This window comes from Helianthus annuus, chromosome 16 (assembly GCF_002127325.2).
Source record: "Helianthus annuus cultivar XRQ/B chromosome 16, HanXRQr2.0-SUNRISE, whole genome shotgun sequence".
In the NCBI taxonomy this organism is placed as follows: domain Eukaryota; kingdom Viridiplantae; phylum Streptophyta; class Magnoliopsida; order Asterales; family Asteraceae; genus Helianthus; species Helianthus annuus.
The window spans coordinates 85,300,443-85,325,912 of NC_035448.2; the positions used below are offsets into that span (position 1 = coordinate 85,300,443).

The following is a 25,470-nucleotide window of genomic DNA, read 5'->3' on the forward strand; positions in this document are numbered from 1 at the left end:
ACCAAATCTTACTAGGGGTTTTCTTGTATAGAACCAAATTCGTGTGACAAGTTTTTGGTATTGAACCAGATCTTGGGGTGACAAAAAGCTTATGATATTACATCAATATCATTAGGGAGGCTTATTGTAATGTACCAGATCCAATTGAGGGGTAAAAGTTAATACAATTGAGGGGTAAAAGTTAATACAGGTTAATTAAGGGGGTTGGGTAATCCCACAACATAGTGAAACCGACGAGATTGTTACTAAGTACGTATATCTGTTGGACCCAAACAGAAACCATGACTATAGTGATGCATGAGGTAACAAAATCAAAGGAAGATCTATTTTGTTTATTCGGTAACTTAATTAATTTGGAAGTTAATCGCCTCAGTCATTAAAAGATCCTAACCGGAGACCTTTGTATAGCTTGGAATAACACAAACTAATAAAGTTATAATAAAGATAATAAAACCAAGAGGGCCTTAAAACCAATTTTATTGTGACATATTGTGGTAAAATTAAGAATTAATTGAGTTAAAGATAAATAAAAAGATTTAGATATTTTCCACACTAGTAAAATTAACTAAACTAAATAAAAGACTTATCGAAAAGTCCATCTATTACTATTTAGTCTATTCCATTTATAAATAAAATTGGTCAAAATAATAATGGAAGGTTGAGTAGGGGAAGCGTATTCTTGGACGATACTTGGCTCTTATGTAACACCCCAAAATATGCTATTCATTTACTTATTTTACTAAAGGTGTATAAATTGTAATAATTAACCAAGTCAAAAGATTTTGGTAATTAGTTAACTAGAAAGAAAACTAGTGTGATAACTATCCACACTTATAACCCTAGGGACTAAAGTTGTGATTGTGACAAAGTTTTAATAATAATAATAATGTAACAAAAACCAACACACTGGTGTGTTGGTGGGGATCGATCGAACAAGCAGGAGAGGGGGAGAAACCCTAGCTCAAGCAAAAACAAGCAATTGGATCTAAATTCTCAAGATAATCCAGTGCATGAGTCCATAAATCTGAATAACTAACCTCAATTTCGTAAGTGGTAAGCTTGATTTTCTGAATCTATGATTTTTAGAATGAGGGGTTAGACCCAATCTCGATTCCTTGTAACAATTGTAATAAATCCGAGTTAAGATTGCTTTTTAGAACAGGAATCATGCTTGAAATTATGTTCTATGAAAAGTGTAGTTAAAACCCACTTTGTAAAGATTATGTTACTAATAGGAAATTCATAAGGATTATGATCATGTGTTATTTGATATGTGAAATTGTTGTGATGCTCGAATGTTAGATAAACTGATTTTAGGATGGAAATTACATGAATTTAGGGGAAGGTGATCCTTGTGTTGTGATGAGCTAGTAGGAACATGCTTAGTAAACTTGTACCTTGTGCCTTATGTATGATGCTTACCAAGTGTTCGATGAAATGCCTAAAAGAAGAATGTATGTGGAAATAGTATAGTGAAACCACAAACTAAATGAAGTGAATGAATGTTCTAATGTAGGCATAAAGGAAGAAGGTACAAGCGCCAAGAAAACGGAAGGAGCACAAGATCGAGGTATGTTTCGTTTTATACGAATCTTTATTATATTTCCCATTTATATCAAATTTAATGTAAAAGCTATCCTTGTATAACGAACGTGATAAAGTAGTAAGTAAGCGACAAATCCCTTGTGGATTTGGGAATGCTATTGAATGTGGTATTAAGCTATGCGTTTGATCGATTGAGATTCAATCGTGTCAAGCAAAGATGAATGCTATTCGTTCTAACGGATAGCTTGAATGCTATATTAAGGATGAAAGTCATAATCCGTTTTACGGATAGAAGAAAGAATGTGTATGCTTAACTCTCTATGAGAGTGTTTATGCTAAGCCCAATCAAACGGGTTGAATGTGTATGCTTAACTCTCTACGAGAGTGTTTATGCCAAACCCAATTACACGGGTCGAATGAGTATGTCAAACTCTCTATGAGAGTGGTTATGCCTAACCCAATTATTGGGTTGTCGTATGCTTAAGAGTAAAAAGAAATAATTGTTTTATATGGAAAAAGCTAAGACGTAAGGTTATGATTTTCTATGGCGATTACTAACTTTTTAAATTGTGGATGTCAATGTAGGTAAAGCACCTCTATAGGCGATATGGAGATATGGAACGAGCACATGTTCAAACCTTATAATACCAAGCGCTTCCGCAACTTATATGCATGCTTTTGGGTTCTTGTTTTGTTACTTGGTTAAACTTTGTTGAATTGTTTTAGGTTTAAAAACTAGTTATTTTCGTTGGAATGGTTTTATGTAAAATAGGTCGTAGGTAAACGTTGTATGTTATGTCAAAACAGGGGGTATGTCCGCTTTACAAACGGGTCATGCCCAATTTTTGTAAAAATTTCTTTAAGTGTCAAAGTGGCATTTTAATTGTCCGAAAAATCTTGTTTATATAAGTAAACTATTATTCTGGAAAAAGCGGTCCTTACATCTTATCTAAACTATACTACATGTGATGTGTACACTGCTCGTTGTGTGTATTTAGTCAAAATAAAAATCATTTTCTATAAATTTAAAACTCTGGTAAAAATGTTCAAAATACGGATTAAAAATCACTACCTAAACATACACATCAATGACATCACAGTTATCAAAATTATCAACATAGAATTGCAACACTTACACAACACAAGAATCGTCGACTAGGATTTACACCCGTCTTTGAAATCCGATAGCAAGTAGCTACGCCACAAAAGCAAATGACATCTGATACATCGTACCTCTGTGAGCTTGATTTTGAAGATGATGATGATTGTTGAGACACTGTGAATACAATTATCAATTCGTGCAGTTGTTGATCTCAAATTTACGATTTGATAGAATGGAAATGAAAGTAGATCAATCGTCTGGAGGATGAAATGGAATGAAACATCGAAGAAATTAGGGCTCCAAATGGTTGTTATGTATAACCGGGGTAAAAAAAGACTTCTTACACATTTTCCAACCGCAACACTATCTGAAAGATGACAGAAGGAATTATAGTGTAGCAAAAAATAATCACAAGAACTTAGGTTACGATATTTTAAAAATAAAGAACAAATTGATCCTGCCATGCCATCGTACCTTAACGACACGAATGACACTTTACATATAAAACGCTACGCATGAAAGATGAAACCAATGTTTTAAAAACCGGTAAATACCGGCCGGTTATACCGGTATTACCGTTTCCAGATGTAAATCCGGTACGAAACACACCGGTAAATAAGTGAAATGGCATAAGGTTTGTAACGGCGGTAAAATCCGGTATACCGGTTTGAAACTTAATATCGGTACCGGCCCAGCGTTATTTTAGTTTGGGTTGTTACTTGCTTTTATTATATATGTTACTTATCTTACGTAATTTTTATATTTTATGGTTATTCGTAACTAAAAGTTCTTATTTAATATTGTATGAAATGAAAATAGTTATCCTCTAGTTGATGAGGATGGTGATAATAGTGAATTTCATCTTTTATGCGACCGTACTTGATGTAATCAACACTCAAATGGCTTAAACATATCGTACACTATCATTTAAAAGAGCTTATTGGAAAATTGAATGATTTTCAATTATCTTTTGGATTATTTTTTATTGTGGATTACTTGTGGATCATCTTTTAATATGTAATCATGCATTTTTTGATTAACTTTTGAGTTGATATTGTAATTTATGAAATTATAGAGTTAGCTAGTCAACCCGGTTGAACCGCTCGTTACTGTTGGGATTCAGTTGTGTCAATTTCATTTTAATCAAAACGGGTTTGATATATATTTTTATTAACTAAATATATAATTAATAAAACGCAGCGGAATAAATATAAATAATCAACACCAAAAGTGAACCGAACAGGATCATGGTTACAAACATGCAAATACAATAAGCAATATATATTAATCTACCGATGAGAAAAATTATACCCTTTTGGTTAATAATAACCGTGTGAGACACCGAGGTACAACAAACGAGTGCTAGAATACGAACACGATAACCGGGTGTGGCTCGCGAAACAAGAATCACAAGAAAAAAAAGGGGGCGACACTTCTCTTGAAGTGGCGGCTGTTCTCTTATGTGATTGTATCACCAAAAACATAAAAAAGGAATTACACCTCTTTTCAATTTTTGACGACAACTTTTTGCTGTGTATTCTTTTCAAAAGATGTTAGTATATTATATATAATATAATTATAAGTAGGTAATTAGGCTTTATCTCATAAACCCTAACAACCATCACTAATGATCTTTCGGCCCTACAAAGTCCAATACGACTAGTACAAGCCCAAACATGATACAAAGCCCGCAAAGACAACGTTTAATTAAATAAGTAATTAAACGTTATATTATTTATAACCCGTATAAATAATAAATTCTGTTTCTCGTGGATATATAATTATTCTAGATAATTATATATTTCGTTCCGTTAATTGTTCGTGGTCACCAGTTAATCAAGTTAAGTGGATTTAATGTTCGTTGCCCAAGGTGTAACTCTTACGGGTCATAGCTCGGTCAGCAGCGTTGACTTATCGAACCCGTACATATAATTCCAACAATCTCCCACTTGGACGACCTTCGATAAAATGCTCAACACAGACAGTCAGCGGTGCTCTAGCTGCACATGGCTGCCCCCAACAAGGTATGACATTTTAAAGTCATTAACCAAAACAACTTGCCATTTGTAACAACTTACTATTGCAAGACAATAGACTTATGGTAATTATTGTCATTTATCCTTTCTATAAAAGACATAAATTGAATCAATGAGACATGGATTAAGTTCATTCTCATATGGTGTTCAATTATTATTGTTCTCGATCAAGAGTCAAAGTGGTCCGAACAAACACACAGTAAGTTTGGGTAAGGCCTTACACTTCACCAGTTTGAATCAACGAGGGCGCCACAATGTCTAACTGTTACATATCATGTAAGAGTACAGAATCCCATATCGACTACATACAACTTCTACTGAACTTTAGAACTATTCCCAATTAAAGCCTTTATGACTGGCAGTTACGCGACAGCGGTTGACAGTAATCAAAGAATAATCCTTGGTAAACATCGAGGTCGGTTATGAATTTCTTCATCCAAGCAGCCTCCTTTGCAGCATCTGATGCGGCTATATATTCAGATTCGGTGGTTGAATCCACCACCACACTCTGCTTGGAGCTCTTCCATGAGATAGCTCCTCCATTTAGAGTGAATACGAAACCTGATTGTGAGCGAGAATCATCTCGGTCAGTTTGAAAACTAGCATCAGTGTAACATCTTACAGTGATCTCTTCTTCTACTCCTCCAAATACTAAGAACATATCTTTAGTTCTTCTCAGATACTTTAGAATGTTCTTGACAGCAGTCCAATGGGCGATGCCAGGAGCTTACTGATAACGACTAGTCATGCTTAAAGCATGCGAGACGTCGGGTCTAGTACATAACATAGCATACATGATAGAACCAATCGCTGAAGCATATGGAACTGCTTCCATTCGCTTAATTTCAATGTCCGTTGAAGGAGATTGCGATTTGTTCAACACAGTACCTTTAGTCATAGGAACACCCCCTTTCTTGGAGTTTTCCATCTTAAAGCGTGTCATCATTTTGTCTATGTATGTACTTTGACTTAGCCCAAGAAGCCGCTTAGATCTATCCCTATAGATCTTGATTCCTAGAATATAAGCTGCTTCTCCAAGATCTTTCATTGCGAAAAAAGTTCCCAAATAGTGTTTAACTTCGTTAAGCATAGGGACACTGTTTCCAATAATTAGTATATCATCCACATACAGGATGAGGAATGATATAGTGCTCCCACTAGCCTTTCTGTAAACACAAGGCTCATCTTCATTTTTGACAAAACCAAACTCTTTGATCTTTTGGTCAAAACAAAGATTCCAGCTACGAGACGCCTGCTTGAGTCCATAAATGGACTTATTCAGCTTGCACACCCTATTAGGATATTTTGGATCAACAAAACCGTCTGGCTGAACCATATAGACATCTTCAGAGAGATGCTCATTAAGAAAAGCGGTTTTGACATCCATTTGCCATATCTCGTAGTCATAGTACGTGGCTATGGCAAGCAATATCCTGATCGATTTGATCATAGCAACAGGCGAGAAGGTTTCATCATAGTCAATACCTTGAGTTTGAGTGAAACCCTTTGCAACTAGTTGTGCTTTAAAGGTGTGTACATTTCCATGCATATCGGTTTTTCTCTTGAAAACCCATTTGCTCCCTATTGCCCGAGATTCGGGGGGTAGCTCAACCAAGTCCCAGACTTGATTATCACGCATAGATTGCATCTCAGCGTTCATGGCTTCCAGCCATTTCGCAGATTCAGGATCTGAGATAGCAGATTTGTAGTTAGTAGGTTCGTCGTTAGACTCATCTACTACCAAGACTTCAGCACCTTCGAGATGCCAAAGGTATCTGTCAGGTTCTTTACGAGTCCTGCTACTTCTGCGAACGCCTGTGTTCATGTCTGATTCATCAGCAACAATTTCTTGTTGTTCAGACGTTCCGACTTCATCAGCGGTTGTTGTTGGTTCTCGAATTTCTTCAAGATCAACTACATTATTTCCAGTTCCTCGATTAAGAAGTTCTTCCTCGAGAAAGTGCCCCTTCCTTTTGATGGAAATAACATTTGCATCAGGATGGTAGAAGTAATATCCGCTTCTTTTATAGTATCCGATGAAAACAACCTTTTCGCCTCGAGGATCGAGCTTATCATCAGCATCACTTGTGATGTATGCATCACATCCCCATACTTTTAGGTATTCCAAATCGGGTTTACGCCCATGCCATATCTCATATGGGGTTTTGTTTACCTTTTTAGTCGGAGCCAGATTGACAATGCGGGCGGCAGTCATAAGAGCATGACCCCAAAAGGAGTGAGGCAAGTTAGTTCTACACATCATCGATCGAACCATATTAAGTAGGGTTCGATTTCTCCTCTCGCTCACGCCATTAAGTTGGGGTGTGCCAGGTGGAGTGGGTTCTGAAATTATTCCACACTCTTTGAGATGATTGAGGAACTCTAAGCTGAGGTATTCGCCACCTCGATCTGATCGAAGTATTTTTATCTTTCTAGTAAGTTAGTTTTCTACTTCGTTTTGAAACTCTTTGAACTTTTCAAAAGTTTCATGCTTATGCTTCATAAGATAGACATAAGCATATCGACTATAATCGTCGATGAAAGTAACGAAGTATCTTTCATGGTTTCTTGTCATGGTTCTGAAAGGGCCACATACATCAGTGTGAATGAGTCCTAGCAGACCATTGGCCCGTTCACCAACACTAGTGAAGGGACGCTTTGTGAGTTTGCCAGCTAAGCAAGATTCGCAATCATTAAAGGAGTCCTGTCCAGTGGATTCAAGAATCCCCCTGGATTGGAGCCATTTTATGCGTGCCTTACTTATGTGGCCAAGTCTACAATGCCATAGAAATGTTTCATTAATACCAACTTTATTACGCTTAGAAAGATGATATATGTTATTACATGTTTGAACATCAATCTCATAAATACCATTTCGAGGTTTAGCCTCAAAATAAAAGACATCATTTAAGTAGGCAGAAATAGAAATACCATTAAAAACGTACTTGAAACCTTGTTCAAACAAAAGGGAAACTGAAATAATGTTTCTGGTTATACCAGGTGCAAACAAACAATTGTTTAAATTAACTACAAGGCCAGAAGGACATGAAAAATGAAATGTGCCAGTTGCAAGAACGGGTACTCTTTTCCCATCACCCACGATGAGTTCCATGTCGCCTTGTTTCAGCTTCCTCCACTTTTCAGGCTCCTGCAAGACATTAGTGATGTGGTAACCACACCCGGTATCAAATACCCATGTGTTGCTGGAGACAGTAAAAAGTTCAATAACATAAATGAGAATACCTGAAGAAGTGCCAATGTTATTGGCCTTGTTCGCCTTCAGCTTGGCTAGATACTGTGGGCAGTTCCTTTTCCAATGCCCCATTTGGTTGCATTCAAAGCACTGACGCTCCTGAGGAGGGGGTGGTTTAGCAACCTGCTTGTTGTTCGTGGCAGATTTGGCAGCAACAACAGCCATTTTCTTGCCTTTGCTGTTATGAGCCCTTTTCTTGTTGTTGGGCTTCTTAACACCACCAGACTTAACCATCAGAACTTGGTTGGTTTTATGTGGAATGTTCATCTCGGCCGTTTTGAGCATACCATGTAGCTCAGGCACAGTCTTCACCCAAGCATTCATATTATAGTTCATAATGAACTGGTCATACGAGCTAGGGAAAGAGTTCAAGATGAAGTCCACTGCCATTTCATCTTGCAGGGGATAACCAAGTTTGTTCATCTGGTCAATGTACCCTTTCATCTTAAGCACATGAGTACTGACACACGATCCTTCTTGCATTTTACAACTTATGAGCTGCTTCATGGTGTCATATCGCTCCTATCGGGCTTGTTTCTGAAACATGCCTTTCAGTTGCTGGATCATGTCATAAGCATATTTATCTTCCATGTTCTTCTGAAGTTCAGGAGACATGGTGGCTTGCATAAGGCAGGCTACCTCAATGGCATCCTCGTTATGCTTTTCCAGTGCCTTACGAGCAGCAGTAGTGTTACTTTCAGGCTCGGTAGGGACTGGGCCATCTAAGATATATAGCTTTTTCACCATCTTGAGAACTATTCTCAGATTGCGGTGCCATTCGAGAAAGTTAGTGTTATTCAGCTTTTCCTTTTCAAGTATAGACTTGAGAACGAAGGAGTTGTTTTCATTAGACATCTGTTACATAAGCAAAGAGATTTTAATTAGTATTTTCGATGTATATTTCCTTATTTAATTAATGACCCATTACAGTAATTAGAACAAGGAATGAGAATCTGGCTATGTCAGTAGTAAAGGCAGCTGTGGCATGCACTTTAGTAAGTGACCAGGCAGACTGACAACGAGGGTCAATTGTGAGAATTGCACAACTCTCGAGTATGAGGCCGCTAAGACAACTCTTGTCTATGCATTGATACGTTTAGCCTCATCTATGTCGACTTTCTACTTTCGAGACAGCTGGAGCATGTGGTGAGAAAAGAAAAAGTAATAGTCGTCCTAAAAGAGGTACTTGTGGAAGGGCCGGATGTATCAACGAAACCCTTGCACCATGGAAGGATATGCTAGACATCAAGTGTGGTGCTGTGGCTCCAAACACTGATGGTTCGCTTTTACGTTCCAAGTGTAACTTGTGATAGGATGGCATAGACTATTGATTTTAATTATGGGTTAATTTAATATTTACCAAATAGGGTCGTAAGAGCCAATTTTAGTACATATTTAGTCGTGACATCTTGATGAACCCTTTCATCTCTCAGGACACTTAATTTTAAATAACCTATTAAAACTAAGTTTGTCGCGACTTGTATAACCATTTAAAAGTTAATAGTTTTAAAACTATTAAGTTATGAGTTTTAGAAAGTTAAAACTTGTTAAATTTCAAAAACTATAATGGTTATTATTTATTTTAAAATAAACTATTTGTTTTATAACAAATATTTACAAGTTATAAAAATCAATTTAGAACTTGTTATAATTGATTGTGAACATTTTAAAACACCTTTTAAAAGTTTGGTATTAGGTTGATATGTTATATAACAACTTATATGATAAAAGCAACCATAATAGCAAAAATAGATATGTAAATCTTTAGGCCATTTTGTTTGATCTTGCTAGAGCCAAATAGCAAGACCAAACTGGGTCACGGGGTAACAAACAACCACAAGGATGGACCTAGTGCATCTAGTTGCTTTTAGCACCTCCTTGATTCCTGTAATGTCTTCAGTTTTGTCTTTGGGTCTTCAACATTATAATATGAAAATATAATAAAATTGAAACCCTAATCTATTACAACTTTGAGCCACAAAGTGGGCCAAAAACCATAAAACAAAAAACAAAACAAGAACAATAATACAAGTACAAGGTCGACCAGATTTACATATTCAACACAATCATATTAAAGTGGACAGTCTTTTGGTCAAATAAAATAAATAAAACTTTTGACCAAATAACTTTTTTCCCAAGAAATATTTAGATCTGAAACTTTAAACAAGTTAAAGTTTGAGATCTATAACCGGTTAAAAGGACCGGTTCCGATTTGCATGTTGTAAGCGTGGCTCTGATACCACTGTTGGGATTCAGTTGTGTCAATTTCATTTTAATCAAAACGGGTTTGATATATATTTTTGTTAACTAAATATATAATTAATAAAACGCAGCGGAATAAATATAAATAATCAACACCAAAAGTGAACCGAACAGGATCATGGTTACAAACATGCAAATACAATAAGCAATATATATTAATCTACCGATGAGAAAAATTATACCCTTTTGGTTAATAATAACCGTGTGAGACACCGAGGTACAACGAATGAGTGCTAGAATACGAACACGATAACCGGGTGTGGCTCGCGGAACAAGAATCACAAGAAAAAGAAAAAGGGGGCGACACTTCTCTTGAAGTGGCGGCTGTTCTCTTATGTGATTGTATCACCAAAAACAAAAAAAAAGGAATTACACCTCTTTTCAATTTTTGACGGCAACTTTTTGCCGTGTATTCTTTTCAAAAGATGTTAGTATATTATATATAATATAATTATAAGTAGGTAATTAGGCTTTATCTTATAAACCCTAACAACCATCACTAATGATTTTTCGGCCCTACAAAGTCCAATACGATTAGTACAAGCCCAAACATGATACAAAGCCCGCAAAGACAACGTTTAATTAAATAAGTAATTAAACGTTATATTATTTATAACCCGTATAAATAATAAATTCCGTTTCTCGTGGATATATAATTATTCTAGATAATTATATATTTCGTTCCGTTAATTGTTCGTGGTCACCAGTTAATCAAGTTAAGTGGATTTAATGTTTGTTGCCCAAGGTGTAACTCTTACGGGTCATAGCTCGGTCAGCAGCGTTGACTTATCGAACCCGTACATATAATTCCAACAGTTACAACTTGGTTCAACCGGTTAAACCATTTTTTAGCCTAATCCGGTATGATTTAAAAACCGGTTTTTAAAACATTGGACGAAACAAATTTGATAAGGATTGCGAAACTTTATTTCGAAATATATCTATGTTTTTTATAAAAGTAAAGGATACATGATTTTCATTGAAAAATGGTGAAAGTAGTTACAAAATGTGGCGCCACGTTATCACCCAGTCACGCTGGCAACACGCCACGTTCTCCTCCTCACATCCTCCCGCCAACTTCGCGCTTTCTTTCCACCAAAACCGAACATAAGATTCTTCACATGCACGTTTGTTTTTTTTGCACAAACAAACAGATTGATTGTCTTTGGCATCGAGTTAGGGTTTATTTACGGTGAAATATGAGCAGATTAAGAGGAATTCCCCCAGGTATTTTAATCATAAGAAGCATCAGGGGTAAAGATTGGAGCTTAAAAACGTATAGATATCTAATTCTGTTAGTTACATTCATCGCGTACACTGCCTATCACGCTTCCAGAAAACCTAGCAGCATCGTCAAAAGCGTCTTGGATCCCCTCCCACTCAAGGACTCCTCCTCCTCCAATCATGTCCTCCCGTGGCCGATTGGCGACGTTTTCATTAAATCCAACCTGAATGATACTACTAATTCCGAGGATCCGGGGTGGGCTCCCTTCAACGGCAAGGACGGTACCTCGAAATTGGGGGAAATAGATGTTGCATTTCTGGCTGTTTATTCCTTAGGGATGTATGTTGCCGGTCATTTAGGGGATACCTTGGATCTCCGGTTGTTTCTAACAACTGGGATGATTGCCAGTGGGATATTCGTTGGGTTGTTCGGGATGGGTTACTTTTGGAATGTTCATAAGTTTTGGTACTTTTTAGCTATGCAAATGTTGGCTGGCTTGTTTCAGGCAACCGGATGGCCCTCCGTGGTTGCCGTCATTGGTAACTGGTTTGGTAAACGAAGGAGAGGCTTGATAATGGGGGTATGGAATGCCCACACCTCTGTAGGTAATATTAGTGGTTCGCTTCTTGCGGCTAGTGTCTTGGATTACGGTTGGGGTTGGTCCTTTATTCTTCCTGGGGCCTTTATTGTGGTTGCTGGAGTTATGGTGTATCTCTTCCTGGCTGCTTATCCCGAAGACGTGGGCTTTCCTTATCCCAGTGATTCTTCTCCGAATGCAAGAGGAACCATCCGCGATGATACTATGTGGGAAGAAGGTACTTCCAATGATGAAGAAGCGCCTGTCCCCAGAATTTCCTCTGTCAACCGAAAAGGGGTTGGATTTGTTGGAGCTTGTTTTATACCTGGAGTTATTCCCTTTGCATTATGCCTCTTCTTTTCCAAACTTGTAGCATACACATTTCTCTTTTGGTTGCCCTTCTATCTTAGCCAAACAGGTACACATTTTCAATGCATATCCGCCCAGATACTACTAATAACCCAGAGAGCTGCATTGTTGCCTCCCACTGCTTATGATTATCTCTTATGCACTATGTACAACTGTATCATATGGGTCTCTTGACATATTATTATTATTATTATTATTGCTTCTCAATCTCAAATGAATGTGTCCTTGTTATAATGTTTGTCAAACACCAACTTTCACTCTCTATCTTTAGAATGAAAACATATTTTATAAGGTCTGTGATTATATGAATATTCGTAATCAGACCAACTAAAGTTAAACAGGGTATAGAAGATGGTAACAAATGTATTTCTACATAAACTATTTGGTGTATCTTATGATTTAAGGAACCTATAGGTAAAGTGACTAATTAGGAAATTATTGTGAAAAAGAGACATTTTGTTAAATGTTAGTAAACCTCTTATCAATTAGACTATGTTTGTTCCTGAGATGATCAAAATTAAACACTAAAAACTGATTATACTGAGTTCATGTTTCGATAATCAGACAATTGTTCCCAAACATATTCTAAATTATTCTAAGATTATCCGACTATTCTTGGTTTTAAACAACAGAATCTGATTTATTACATAAGGGTAATGCCATTTTTTTTACTTCAACAATGAACACCGGGAGGGTGTTGCAAACATTGCACCTTTAACTCTTCTGAGTAGGGGTATCAATTGTGTATGGTTTCGAGTTGATTGGTTACCTAGTTGAATCCTTGACCCAACCCGTATATTTATTCATGTTAAAGACATCAACCCTAACCCAGACAAACGTAAAATCGTGTAACCCGAACACGACCCATTTAACCTATTTATTTAAACCAGATGACGGGTTTTAAAGCAAGTTGCAAACATGTTAAACGGGTTGTAATAAGTAGGCTAAACTAGTCGTAGCAGGGTTAAGGAGTTAACCTCTTCGATTAAACGGGTTAAACAGGTCAACCTAAACACGACCCGTACTTAAATGAATCTTATATACGACAATCACCCCTACTTATGAGTTCATTGCAACTATTTTAAATCTTAATTGTAACCTTTGTTTTTGTAATTCTGCAGAAATTGGCGGAGAGCGTATGTCCGTAAAATCTGCAGGAAACCTGTCTACTCTGTTTGATGTAGGTGGGATTGTGGGTGGAATTTTAGCCGGATATATATCTGATAAACTTAGGGCCCGAGCCACAACAGCAGCCAGTTTTATGTATGCAGCCATTCCATCAATGCTTTTATATCGTTCATATGGAAACATCTCGAAAACCACCAACATCATACTCATGATTATTGCGGGTTTATTTGTTAACGGTCCATACGCACTTATAACAACAGCAGTCTCTGCAGATCTTGGTACACACAGTTCCCTAAAAGGTGATTCTCGGGCCTTGGCAACCGTAACTGCTATTATTGACGGTACTGGTTCCATTGGGGCTGCTTTGGGCCCGCTTTTGACTGGTTTCCTTTCAACAAAAGGGTGGGATGCGGTATTTGCTATGTTGATGATTGGTGCATGTATTGCGGGTTTACTTTTAAGTCGTTTGGTGTGTACTGAACTCACTGATAGAACCGCTTCAAATAGTCCTCGTGGACTGAGCAATGTCCAAGTCCAAGGTACAAAAATTATGTCCATTCAAATAATGAAATACCTTTTTCAGCAAAACGATTTCAAACGCTCACAGAGGCTATTTCCAACCCATTTGATTAGTTCCATTTACTGTTCATTTTACTTTCTAAACTGCTTGAGCTGTTACAAAGAAAAACTGATCCAAATTGGCGTGTGTGTTTCCATGTAACTCGGTTAGATTTGCCTCAATTACTTTTAGGTGTTGTATACATAGATAAAGATTCACTGTTAAGTAAAAGAACCGCGAGAATCGCATATGCACTTGTACAAATATAAGTGGGAGAGAGAGAGAAATACATGCGGTCGCATTATGTCTCATGGTTAGAGCAATAGGTACAAGTGTTTATGCAGTTTTCTACTTAAAATTGGTTATGTACATCCCCCTCTCTATATGATATAAATATTGGGATGCTTATGTGAAATAGGTAGGGGATATTTAGTACTAGTATAACTTATTCAGGGCATTTCGTCTTATGCAGCTCCTTTATCGCAATCACTTTTACGCGACGGGAGGAGGTAGTCAGTCCTTGGTGAGCAATGCTGACACCTTTTAGGCCGTCAAGCACAAGTACAAGAAGAAGAAGAAGAAGATACCCTATCTGAATTCATAAAATGAACCTTTTGGACATATATTACATGGGTTTGTTTTGTATAACATAGATTTTTTGTATCTTTTTCATGTGTTTTCAATCACCAAGCATTATAATTATAAACTGTATTTATTTGATAATGAATTTACGAAACTTAACTGCTGAAGTAACTTGAATCATGTTGTTCGTGTTCGTAGTTGAACGTTTACAGGCCTATTGAAGTTAGACTGATGTGATTGCGAGCGTTATGAAGCCAATCCCTAGTTTGTAAGTAGTTATATGGGACATCCCTAATCCGCACTTGTTAAGGTGAGCTTGTGACACAAGCCCGGACCATCTGACTAGACCATCACACGCCAGAGGGAGAGAGCATAAGTCACAACAGTTTCCTATTGATCCAGCACATGGGCGAGCAGGTAATAGCTCGAACCATTGGGTAGTACCTCAGACCAATGTGTGCCCCCGACAGTTTTGTATCTAACTTGCGCACACAGCAGTTTGAACATGGTCGTTATTAATCACATAATGGTTTGATATGATTCACGCTATAAATTCCTCTTTCAAAAGGGAGAATGGGCACATTGAGAACGTGCATTTACTCCGATTTTAGTGCCGAATTTCTTGCTCCTTACGAGACTTGAACCCAAGACCTATTAAAAAGGTTTTGCCTTGCTGTTGCCACTGATGATAGTTTCTCTATATTAAAGGAAGAATTTGAAAGTTCATTTCATTACAGAGAACTTACTAAATACATAAAATCTGTTATTTACAAGATGCTTAACAATTATACAATGAAGACTAGTAAACAGTTAAAGTTTTTGAGTTTGGATAACTGTTAAAACTTCTTTGCAACACTTCATTTGCTATGCAGTACTCAAAAGAATATGTTACGTCAAAAATTTAAATTATATACCGTTAATATTGTAAGACCATGTGTAGTGGTACACATGAATAATGCCCCCATCATTGGGCATTATGCGACACGTGGCAGTCCAGTCATCCAAGAGGCATTATTGGGCGTTTTTCATAAATGATTTAGTGGGATAATGTCCCCACCCTTGGGTATTATGTGACACGTGGCAGTTCAATAATTATCCAATTATTTTTTTTAAATTTAAAACTAATAATATTTTGTTAATTAAATAAAAATTACATAAATAATAAAACACACACATAATACTACTCGTCTTAATTTTTGTCTTCACTTTCGCCATTCTCGTCATCTTCGTCTTCCTCGTCATCCGATTCTTGCTCTCCCTCATTTGGAAGATGCTGAACCGACCACACATGTTCAACCAAATCAACCGCTAATGCATTATGCGCGGGTTCAGACCGCATTTCATGTGCATTCTTTACTCTTTCTTCCATTGTTGCTTGGGGATACTCCTGAACGTCTTCCGGTACATAGTTCTCGCATATTGCTCTTCCTTAGTGTCACACACCGACTATCAGCGAAAACGATGAAAAGGGATGCAACAGACACTTCTAGTTTGAGTCACTGTTATAAAGATACTCTATTAAACATTAATTAAACAATATGAGACATCATTGTTTTACGTATCGCTATTACACATTACTACTACATATTTTAAATAGATACTACGCGAGTTTCCATGAATCGTTTTATTTAGCTAAGTAGCATGCCTCTATCCACATAGTATCGCACATAAACTTCACAAGCAGCTAACACAAAGGGGGTCGTCACGTAGTATCCTGGTTACCTGAAAAATTAATTTTTAAAAGAAAAAATCAACATAAAGTTGGCGAGTTCCACAAGTTTGTTTGTTTTCAAAATATATTTGAAAATGTTTTGTTGCAAATGTAATAAAATCTCTCTGAGTTACAAATTAAGCCGAGACCAGTATCCAATCACCGTGGCCAACACCAACCACAACTAATAACCAAGTACCCCATGTGGCTAAGCCTAACACATCATAGCTCGTTATGAATATATGCGACCGCGTGTTTGCGCAACCGGCATACAGCTTTGTATTTAGTGCGGTCTAGGCTTGTCGGACCAAATAATACTATCCACAATATTCACTGGCATTGGACAACTTGCTTGTGGGGATTTAAGCATGTTAGGGGTCTACTCAGATAAATAGCATCAAACAGTTTGCATGTTGTAACACCCCGTGTTTTCAAATGTCAAAGTCAAAGTCCAAGTCAACTTTGACTTTCCTTGACTGTAGTTAGTCTATTTTATGTTTTAGTTGTATTATGTGGAGTAAGTGTTGTAATCAGCAAGAATCGAGGTAATCGAATGTGTTTTAAAGCGAACCGACCTACGACTATGAATGATAGGAAGTAACAATGCGATAAAGTTGACTAATCAGTAACCAAACCGATCTAACAATCAATCGAACTCGAGACTCGAATTATGCGAATTTTGGAATTGTTATACGTGTGTGTGCCTTAGGTGTTACTTGTGCGTGTTTACTTTATGTTTGGTGTGGTATTCAAGTAAATCAATCGAAAATTGAATCGAAACTCAAAAGGCAATCGAACTCAATCGAAACCGACATAGAAACATGACTTGTAGAAGATTGTATGTTAGATATAGTGGTGGGGATTAAAAGTAATTTGATTAGGAACCCTATCGTATTCGTATCAGTGTCTATCGAAATCGAAACGTCGAAAACCGTCGCAAAATACTCAAAGTGTGTCGCGGATCGAATAGGAAGCATCCTGATCGAACAGGCCAGCCGATCGGCTAGCATCTTGCCAGCCGATCGAGCAGCCCACTCGATCGGAGCTCCTGGCTGATCGGCTGCCACTTTCCTCTTTTGGAAGCCTATAAATAGGGCTGTCCTTGTCTTCATTTCCACTTTTGGAAAGTTCTGACCGGCCAGCTCCTATTCTTCACCTTTTCTCAGATTTCTCTCAATCCCGGTAAGTTTTCACTCTAATTCTTGTACGTTTTTGATCATTACTTGATTCTACACCTTTCTATCTTTAAAAACTTGGATTCTAACCGTGAAATCACCAAGATCTAAGTGTTCTTGGGTGATGTCATCATGGTGTTCTTGAAGAACATCATGTTTTGGCCTCATTCAACTGTGATTAGCTTAGATCTAACTGATTTCCACATAAACAAGCTAAGATCTATCAAGGATCTAAACATCCACAAGTTGTGAAGGATTGAAAGAAGGAATCCCAACTTTCTTTCAACTCTTTTACACTCAATGCCTTCAAACCGATAGAAACGGAGCTTGAACCGGCTAGCTAATCATTCAAACAGCTAAAAGGGTTAAGATTCGGGATCTATGAACAACGTTCATCAATTTCGGGTTAAACTCTAAACCGACATTCCGAACCGTTCACCGGCCGGACTTGGGTGATTCCTGTCCGAGCCAAAGAAACAAGTAGGAACAGAGGTTTTCATAGTTCAACACGTCGTCAAGATACCTTGAAAGAATGACAAACAATCAAACAGCCAGGTGTTAGACGAAAGGCCGACCAGGTCAGACTTGCTGGCCGAGTGGCTAGGCTGTTCGAGCAGCCCAGCCGATCGGACATGCCAGCCGATCGACCGGGCCAGCCGATCAGCTAGCATATGGTCCCACACTTTTAAAGTTTCAGGAAGCATAGTATTGAGGAAGAGATGTTCGATCGAACTGTGTTTGGTAAACATTACTCTTCAGATCATGAGATACTACTCTTCAACACTTAATCGTTTTCACAACTCGTTCGTAGTAGGGAATGCCAGCCGATCGAACAGACTGTTCGATCGAGTGACATTCAGTTGAGGACTAATTCTGAAGTTCCTAGCCGATCGAGTGAGCTAGCCGATCGAGTGAGCTAGCCGATCGAGCGAACCGCTCGATCGATCGACTTGAAAGGTAAGAACACTTCAGTGTTCTCAAATGCTGCAACGAAAACTTCAAAAGTTCAAATCCTCAAACACAAACACACCAGAAGAAGAAACAATCCACTCGAATGGCCCAGCCGATCGAGCCTACCGGCCGATCGAACAGGACTGTCCAACCGGACATACCAGCTGACCGAACAGCCCATTCGATCGAACCTGCCGTTCGATCGACCAGTCCATTCGATCCATCCACACTTGTTTACTTTTCTGCGTTACTTATCGTTATGCTATCGAACTATTCAGGCTAATCTTACTCTCAGCGCTCCCTTCAATCCATAATCAATCACTGTGAGTATACTCGATCCCTTTTTGCTTTTAGCACTTTTGGGTGTTACATATGTTACCTATCAAATCACAATCAAACACAAACTATTTGAACGCTAACCATTTGCATGTGCTACTTGACTAAATGAATGCTGTTTATTATGTTTACACGTGGAGTGTTATCTACCTGCCTTAGCAACATAGTACTATAGTTTGGACTCAGCACCCGTTCACACGGGGGTTGTTAAGGACAATTTACTTGCATGGATTACGGTGGTAATCATGTATTGCAAACCGTCTCGGACGGTCATCCCGCAGTCATTGGTATCGATGGTCCCATGTCGATAATTAACATGCATCGTTTTCCTCTGTGTACGTGCCTGGTTATGCGTAAACTATTCGAACTCTATATGCTATTATTAAACTTGTGTGCTCACCTTTACATTTTATGTATTGACTTTATTTTAACGTATGTGACAGGTGCTTAAGTTGCTAGGATGCTTAGGCGCATGGTGACGAAATCGAGGCTAGGGAGTCTAGAAATAATAAACAGTTGTCTGTAATAATTGAATCTGAGTTGTCGGAACGGAATTACTTGCCTAGTCGCTTTCTATGATAACTTGTTTATTTATTTGGGATACGGTATGGGACGTATCATTTAACTGAATTTGTAATAATAGTTGTTGTGGAAACTTCTGGACAATCTGTTTCGCTCAGTGCCGCGCCCCGATGATTCCGCCATCGGTTGGGGTGTGACACATGTGCACACGTATATCAATCAATTGTACCCTCTATAAAAACAATAAAACATGTATTAAAAAGAGAGGGATAGTAGAACTCACAGATTGCACAGGTACTAGGCTGTTAAAGTATGCTAATCCACACCTAATACTAGTATCATAGTGTTAATGTATGTAGGCTAGGTTATACTAGGTCTAAATGTCTAGGAAAAATAAGGGTAATTAGAACATGGGGTTGGACATGGTCGGCGTTTTGAAATTAGGTTTGGAGGTTGGACACCATTTACCGTGCCAGACAAAGTTGTTTGTTCGAGGTGTTCGGGAAATGATATGTTTAAACAAAGTATACCATATTGTAGTATATGAAAAATGATTAGTTTTATATTAAGGGAGTTCGGGTGTTTGGAGGGTCTAGGTCGCCCAAATAAGCGTTTTCGTATTTAAAGTCGGTTAATTACCGGATAAGCGTGTAATATACCCGTTTTAACCCAATTTAGTCTGGAAGGGTCGAGATTTATTCCCGACCTTCCAATTATTGCCAAATAACACCTGAGTAGTAAAAAACTTTGGCGGGGTTGTTACACGTTTAAATTTGTCGATTATTATTTAAAAACAATAATTAAACACGTAATTTTATAAATATAAACCCGTAATTTATAAAATTCCAAAAATTTTTGTAGAAATTATTTCTAATATAAATTCCCAGATAAATTATTTTTATAATTTTTAAACATTATTTATTAATTTAAATAAATATATTTTATATCGTATATAAACCGTTTAATTTGGCGAAGCGACCATCCGAACTCTAAAAATTCCAAAAATTTTACTGAACACTCTATATATCAATACTATATTATAAAGCATATAGGAAGGACTACTTAAGGTAATTTGTCATTCCCTTAAAACACCCTTAATGCATAATGTACAACCCTCTAAAGCACAATATTCATTACCTTTCCAACAATACCCTTTTCTTTTTCGGCAGCCAAATCTCAATCAAATTTTGAATTCCCGCTCACTGTACCGCATTCCTATCTATACTATCATCAAAACCTAAAAGCAGATACACTCTTTCCATCTTCACATTCCTGCTCTCATTTCTCTCACCTCCGAGTTCTCTTTCATCTTGTGATAAACCCTAAACTGCAAAATCGTGTCATTGTATGAAAATTAGATGCTAGATCTGGAACAGATTTAGGTTTGCAGAGAGAGAGAGAGAACGAGCAAATGTTAGAAAGAGGAAGAGAGCCAGTGGATTCCGGCCACTGGCGGCGGCGATGGTGGATTTACAAATTCTTTTTTTCACCTCCTTTCTCTTCGCCTCATACCATCACAGGTGCGTATATGTTTTTTATAACTGATTATGCTTTTGTATTTCATATTGTTATTTTGTTTCAGTTCATGTTCTTGTTCAAAGACGCTAGCTTTGAGTCAGACATCACAACAGAGAAGGTTCGTGGTCTAAAGCAGGTAATATTTGAGGCAGTTTCATTTTTGTTCTATAATGATGTTAGATTTTGATTTTTTTTTGTAGCAGATTAAGTGGTGTAGGTTTGTGTGTTTCTGTTCTTATGATTCTTCCTATGATTTTTGAACGTAGGCATTTGGTTTTGCCAGTTATGTACCACAAGTTGAGGCTTATGAAGTGAAGTTCTTCATCACAAATCAAATAATCACCTTTGTTGGTTAATTCATGCACAAATCCTTGATAAGATTATTTATTCATGATTAGGTTAACAAGCCTTACTGTACAACTAAATTGAAATTTGGGTTTTGATGTTCTTAAGTAAAATTGGGGGTTTTATGTTTTGATATCGTATCATCAGTTTTATATAAGGAAAATTGTTAGAATGATAATTTGAAACATGAATGAATTAATGGAATTAAGTTTTTTTGGATTATTTTTACAAAGGCTCATAATAATGATTGAAGGTACTAATTTACACATTTGGGTGAACAATATGTTAATAACCGTTTGACTTTACAGGAAATCAATCAACGGAACGGAACGAAAAGAATATCATATAGGAGCATCCAATAATCGAGGTAAGTACGAAACCATTAGTTTGATGAAGCATACATGTTGAATTAATTGGATAACAATAGCTATTGAAGGATGGATATGATATTCTTAAAATATTTTAATTTGTTAAGTTTACTAAATTATGTGCAATTTATTAGCTATAAAAATGTAAAATTTGTTGCCACAGCTATATATATTCATAGCAACATTTTTGAACTTGAAATTGCTGGAATAAAAGGTTGTACTTTAGGCTGTTTAGGGGATGTTATACTGCTGCATAAAGCTGAGAAATTGTAAATGGCAGTAAAAAATGTTGGTATAGGGGTGGGAATTACATCTGTGCAGGTCTAGAATATCTTTTGTTATACTGGGGCTGTTAAAAAGTCATATAAGGTTGTGAAATACTCTCTTATGGGGCTGGAAGTACGCCCACAATGAAGTGTGTGTGTGTGTGTGTATATATGACTCACTTGACCCATTTCTTTTTCAGGAAAGATTTTGCGTTTTCTAATTACGGAAAAGGAAGTGTACACGATAGGTGAGGACTACCAATTTATATTACATCTCTTGAATTTTAAAAGGAACAATATATATTCACCATCTCTTTTCATGCCAGGGTGTCACAGAAATCTTCTTTGAGAGTTCTAAAACCCTTAAATTGCCTACTTGGCTACTCATTTGCATGAAAGATGGAGTGCAATTCGAAGCGCCAACGCCAAACTAGAGAAAATGGAATAACTCCATAAGTTGATGTAAGTTGATCACTACAATACCTTTAAAGTCATTAAAATTAGTGTATTAATCTTATTCGATGTTTTAAAAACCGGTTCAAACTGGTCGGTTGTGCTGGTTGTACCAGTTGAACCGTCTGGTAGAACCGGTTAAACCGTCAGGTACACCCAGTTAAACGACTGAGCCAAATCTGGTACGGTATAAAAAACGGATTTTAAAACATTGATCTTATTTGTTAAAGATAAAGAAATAATTATGAAAGTCTATCTTTGGGTCTTTCTTTCTTGTGTTATGGTTCTTAGCAATTTTACACCCACATCGCTAATTTGAACATGATTATATTCCTGCTGCTCTTGTAAATAGAACACACCTTTACAGTTGACTTTAGATCGTCGAACATGAAACTTTTTAGTTTTTTTTCACATTCTAGGCTGATCTAATTATTGGCATATACTCAGGTTTGTGAATCGAATGAATGTGAATCCTACAGCTGAGAAACTCAGAAACTGGTAAATGAATAATTATGTGTGTGCTTGGACATTTTCTTGATTTTTAAAACTAATAATCTAACCATATAGTTTTTATAATCTTATTTAATATGTTAATTGTTTAAAAAGTTTTTAAAAAACTGGAAGACAAAGTGTGTTGACTGGCCAACTTGACCTGGCTCGACTAGTTTGGAGCCAAGTAAAAAGTTATTTACTTAGACAAGTTTTGTTTCAAGTATTTTTTTTTATAAAAAAAAAATACTAGAAGTACATTTTTGGAGACTTTTAATTCACATGAACTGTTTTTGTAAGTCCCTTTAAGGATCTTTCGATGATATCAAACACTAATCTTATGGTAGTACGGAATCCTAACACAAGATGATTCAAGAAATAATAACCAAAGCAATAAACAATCAAAAACAATCTTGCATTCACCGTAGAAAGATGACTGATACAAGACTCCTAGTTTCGGCTGGCTCTCCACAGTCCTCAATGGTAGCAATAGTCCTCAAAAGGCTCGTAAATTGAAAAATGCTTTTGTTAAGCCAGTCAGTAATGGCAAATGTGAGAAATATGCTTTTGACTATGCCAACAAAGCTTTCGGAAAGACTAAACAAAACAAGACTTGCAGTCTAAACAAAACAAGAAAAATGAAAAGAAATCTCCACCACATAAGGCCCCTGCAAACGACAAGTATAGACATCTGAATTCATTCTCGTTTGCAAGAAATGTGCAACAAAAACAAGCACAGAAAGGACCAGTTCATCCTTCAGGGCCTGCAAGAGCAAATCCAGCTGATCAAAATGTTTTCTACATGAAGAGACAAACATGCTTCAATTGCGGCATTGCTGGTCACATTGCTCAGAACTGCACATATCATCCTTATGAACCGTATTATGCTCAAAATCAGAAGGTTACACCTAAGGATAACTACCATTCTAAGCCGATAAAGGTATCATCACCTAAGGCAATAAAGAATGTGAATCCAAAGATTAAACCATCTGATGGGGATTGGAATGTTGCTATAAACAAATACAAGGCTGTTCAGGAACAAAAACGTGTTTCTAAAACTAACAAACCTGAAACAGTTACAGTTTCTCAACTGAAGGCAACAAACGCGTTTGCTAAGCCAAAACAAATTTGGAAACCCAAATGCAAAGCGACGACATCTCTAATTCTTGAGACAAAAGGGGATATTTGCTTGAAAGAAGTGTCTTATTTTGATGCTTTAGGAAATCCCAGGACCACGATGGCCTGGGTACCAATGTCTTACTAATCTTCTTACATTTCAGGAACAACCAAGGAGGAGCTGTTGACAATCTCTAGAATGTTGATAGCGGTTGTTCCGGAGATAAAAACGGGTAACATTTCACTGTTGCAAAAAGTTCAAATTTTTTTACAGATGATATGTTTCCTTTGGAGGAGATAAGAGAAGTAAGAAATGTTCAGCAAAAGGCACAGTTTAAATTCAGTATTTTGATTTGAAATGATTAGTGTTCAATCTGATGACAGAACGGTTAAGCAAAAATATATTTTTTTAGTTCATTACTTTGTACATAAAGCGTCCTTTCTCTGGTAAAATGGTATATTTGCGCATAAGATTTATGCACAAATTTAGGGGGAGAGAGAGACAGATATATATTTTAGGGGGAGAAAACTGTCACACCCCGAACGCGTATAACATGCAACCGCGGCAGAAACGTCGGGGAGTGTTGAGACAGAATTATTTGTTTCACAACCATGGCATACAAAGTTATATTTTATTTATTAAACAAGCGTGTTACATTGTCTTTAAACAGGAAATAAGAGTTTATAACATAATTAAACTACGTCTATCTTCGTTTTATGTCTCTAAGGCACAAGTCCGCCCTAGTATCACAATCATCATCCTAAGCGGCGGCTCCTGAAAACACATGCGAAAGTAGGTTCGTCAGCATAAAAATGCCTGTGAGATACATAGGTTTTGTGAAAATAGAATTCATGACTTATGTTTGTGAAAATGTTTAGTCATGAACCTTGTAATTTGTTTTGTCTTATAAATTATATGAAAAACGATAAGATCAGATGATATGTATAAATAAAATGTAAGGTTAAATGAGAGTAAAAATGAGTTTGTATAAGATAAGTTGTTTGTAAATCAATGTCTTGTGAAGAATATGTTATTTGTGTAAAATGTAATATGTCTATACTGAAATGATTTAAATAATGCTACGATAGGTAATATTATACAAACATTTATATATAGGAAGTACCAGCGGCGTATCCACCATGTTTGTATCATATTACATACGCCACGTTACTCAAACCATTTACCCAAACCAACCACCATATAAATTGTTCATGTATAAATCAATTGTCAAGTGTTATTGTGTAAACCATATCAAAATGTCCATGTCTAATGTAAACCACCAAATATGTATATCAATGTCAATTTGTTTATGTTTAATGTAAATCATATGATGTGTATCCAAAATATCATGTATGGCATGTGAAATATATCAACTAGGCCATAGGTAAAAATGCACAAAAACAGGGTATTGAATTAAACATAGTTTAAGTCAAAGTTATGTTTTGTGGAAAAATTGCATGCTATACTAATACATACATTTATGCGGTTTTGTGAAAATGCATACATTCAAGCCTTTGTGACTGTGGTGATAGACCTTTAAACAAATTAAAGGTCTATATGTGTTATTGTTTATCGAATTCG

At 36.8% G+C, this 25,470-nt stretch overlaps 1 protein-coding gene and 2 long non-coding RNA genes across 3 annotated transcripts; 2 read left to right on the forward strand and 1 right to left on the reverse strand.

The window, feature by feature from the left end:
- The first annotated feature begins 956 nt into the window (after positions 1–956).
- On the forward strand, positions 957–2,403 carry LOC110891902. The gene is made up of 3 exons (XR_002565653.2): positions 957–1,053; positions 1,517–1,570; positions 2,131–2,403. It is a non-coding gene; the product is annotated as an uncharacterized LOC110891902 (long non-coding RNA).
- A 5,222-nt stretch (positions 2,404–7,625) lies between these two features.
- On the reverse strand, positions 7,626–7,999 carry LOC110891903. Its single transcript, XR_002565654.1, has 2 exons — positions 7,927–7,999; positions 7,626–7,831 (listed from the first exon to the last, which is right to left on the reverse strand). It is a non-coding gene; the product is annotated as an uncharacterized LOC110891903 (long non-coding RNA).
- A 3,185-nt stretch (positions 8,000–11,184) lies between these two features.
- On the forward strand, positions 11,185–14,643 carry LOC110889956 (putative glycerol-3-phosphate transporter 4). Its single transcript, XM_022137524.2, has 3 exons — positions 11,185–12,418; positions 13,491–14,036; positions 14,529–14,643. Exons 1-3 carry the CDS (start codon positions 11,398–11,400, stop codon positions 14,567–14,569), a joined length of 1,608 nt encoding a protein of 535 aa, XP_021993216.1. The 5' UTR covers positions 11,185–11,397; the 3' UTR covers positions 14,570–14,643.
- Positions 14,644–25,470: the final 10,827 nt, after the last annotated feature.